At 39.1% G+C, this 2432-nt stretch overlaps 1 protein-coding gene across 1 annotated transcript; it reads left to right on the top strand.

Moving 5' to 3' along the window:
- Positions 1-1463: 1463 nt before the first annotated feature.
- Positions 1464-1889, top strand: LOC139898589 (uncharacterized). Its single transcript, XM_071881347.1, has one exon. It carries the CDS (start codon positions 1464-1466, stop codon positions 1887-1889), a length of 426 nt encoding a protein of 141 aa, XP_071737448.1.
- Positions 1890-2432: the final 543 nt, after the last annotated feature.

Below are 2432 nucleotides of genomic sequence, written 5' to 3'. Positions count from 1 at the left end.
GGTTCTATCTTTAATAGAGAAGAAGCTATGGTGTTCAATACGTTTGTTAATAATGCGGGTTTGGAGGATATTCCTTTGGGGGGTTGTAAATACACGTGGCTGAATAAGTCAGCTACCAAGATGAGTCGATTAGATAGAATACTGGTCTCTCGGAATGTCCTGGATAAGTTTCCTGATCTTAAATTAGATGCTCTTCCGAGAGGTTTTTCGGACCATGTCCCTATTTTGTTACAAAATAAAAAATTGAACTATGGTCCGATTCCGTTTAAATGTTTCCATTCTTGATCATCGATGGCAGGTTTCGATAGCATGTTAAAAGGTGTAACGGATGGTCAGGAGTATGTTGATACTCAATATTTTAATGACTAACTTAAGTTAATAAAATCCAAGATCAGACCGTGGATCAAAAACCAGCAGGCTATTAACAAAGAGAGAGCTACTGTTATTTTTGAAATGGTGAATGAAATCGAAACAAAGGTGGAAAATGGTTCTGCTACTGTTGATGAGCTAGAAGTAAGAAAGGATTTGATTAATGAGTTAAATGACATCGAAAACTTTGATGATCAAGATTTGTTACAAAAAGCGAAAGTAAAATGGAACATAGAAGGTGACGAGAATACTAAGTTTCTTCACGGCCTAGTCAAACATCGAAGAAATATACAAACGATTAAAGGAATTTCTTTGAATGGAGTGTGGGTGTCAGACCCGGGTATTGTTAAGAATGCTTTCAAGGAATTTTACGCGGTGAAGTTCGCCAAGGATAATGACGCGGGTCAGGTAGCAGATTTTGTTCCACAAGCCACCTTGTCTACTGCTAACAACGAACGTATACAAAAGGATGTAATTGAAGAAGAAATTCGAGGTGCAGTTTGGGAGTGTGGTAATGATAAATATCCGAGACCGGATGGATTCACGTTTGGTTTTCTGAAAACACATTGGGAGTTGTTTAAAGACGACTTGGTGATATCAATTATTAACGCGTTTCGTGTACACAGATTACCGAAGGGTGCTATATCCGCATTCATAACTCTAATTCCAAAGGTACCGAACCCCTCAATTATTAAAGATTATCGTCCTATTTGTTCTAAAATTTTGGCAAACCGAATTGCAATGGTCATTGACAAAGTTATTAGTAATGTACAGTCTACGTTTATCAAGGGTAAACAAATTTTAGATGGCCCGATGATTGTTAGCGAGTTAATGGGATGGAGTAAGAAAAAGAAGAAAAAGTTGATGTTATTTAAAGTGGACTTCGAAAAAGCATATGACATGGTTAGTTGGGAATTCCTCGACGACATGTTACCGATTTTGGGATTCGGAGATTCATGGAGGGCCTGGATTCGAATGTGCTTAGTTAACGCCCGGACCTCGGTTCTCGTGAATGGGACCCGACAGGAGAATTTCGGCTACACCGTGGATTGAGACAAGGTGACCCACCAAGCCCTTTCTTATTTCTTATTATTATGGAGGGTTTACATTTATGTATTAAAAGTAAAGTGGATTCGGGGGCGATTAGTGGGGTGAATGTCGGTCGTGATAATCTTAATGTGTCTCATTTGTGTTACGCGGATGATGCGATTATTATATCCGAATGGAATAAGGAAAGTTTGTCTAACACGTTGCTTGCTCTTAATGAATTCTATCGTTACTCGGGGCTGAAATTGAATGTTTCGAAGTCACATTTGTTCGGTATTGGTATTGTTGACGAGATTCTGGATTCATATGTAAGCGAGTTCGGTTGTTCAAAAGGGAAATTCCCTTTTTCGTACTTGGGACTCCCGATCGGGGATAATATGAGTTTGGTGTGTAAATGGAAGGGCTTCGAAGATCGTTTTATCAAAAAGTTATCGGGTTGGAAAGCGAATCTTCTTTCAGTTGGTGTCGATTGACGCTCATTAAATCTGTTTTGGGAAGTATGGATATCTACTACCTTTCTCTTTTTCGATGCCCGAATATGATGTTAAAAAGATTGAGATGCTTCGTGCTCAGCTTTTTTGGGGTGGTACCGAGAGTAATCGTAAAATGCATTGGCTTGAGTGGAACCAAGTGCTGGCTTCTTTCAATAACGGAGGTTTAAACATAGGGAGCCTACGTGGTTTTAACATGTCGTTAATGTTTAACTAGTTATGGCGTCTTCTTGTTCATCCGTACTCGATATGGGCTAAAGTAGTAAAATCCATTCATGGTGATTTAGCTGGAATCGATGGGTCCGAATTGGTTTGTAAAGGTATATGGTCAAACATTATTTCCTTTTTTTAAGGCTAAACAAGGAGGTGTTTTACCCGCAAATATTATTCGAGCCAAAATTGGCAACGGTGAGTCGATTTCTTTTTAGTTAGATAATTGGCAGGGTGAGGGTATCCTTAAAGATAAATATCGTCGGTTGTTTCATCTCGAGTCAAATAAGGACTGCAAGTTGTCGGATCGAGTGG

This window comes from Rutidosis leptorrhynchoides, chromosome 1, assembly GCF_046630445.1.
Source record: "Rutidosis leptorrhynchoides isolate AG116_Rl617_1_P2 chromosome 1, CSIRO_AGI_Rlap_v1, whole genome shotgun sequence".
NCBI lineage: Eukaryota > Viridiplantae > Streptophyta > Magnoliopsida > Asterales > Asteraceae > Rutidosis > Rutidosis leptorrhynchoides.
This window is presented reverse-complemented; position numbering and strand designations above follow the sequence as displayed.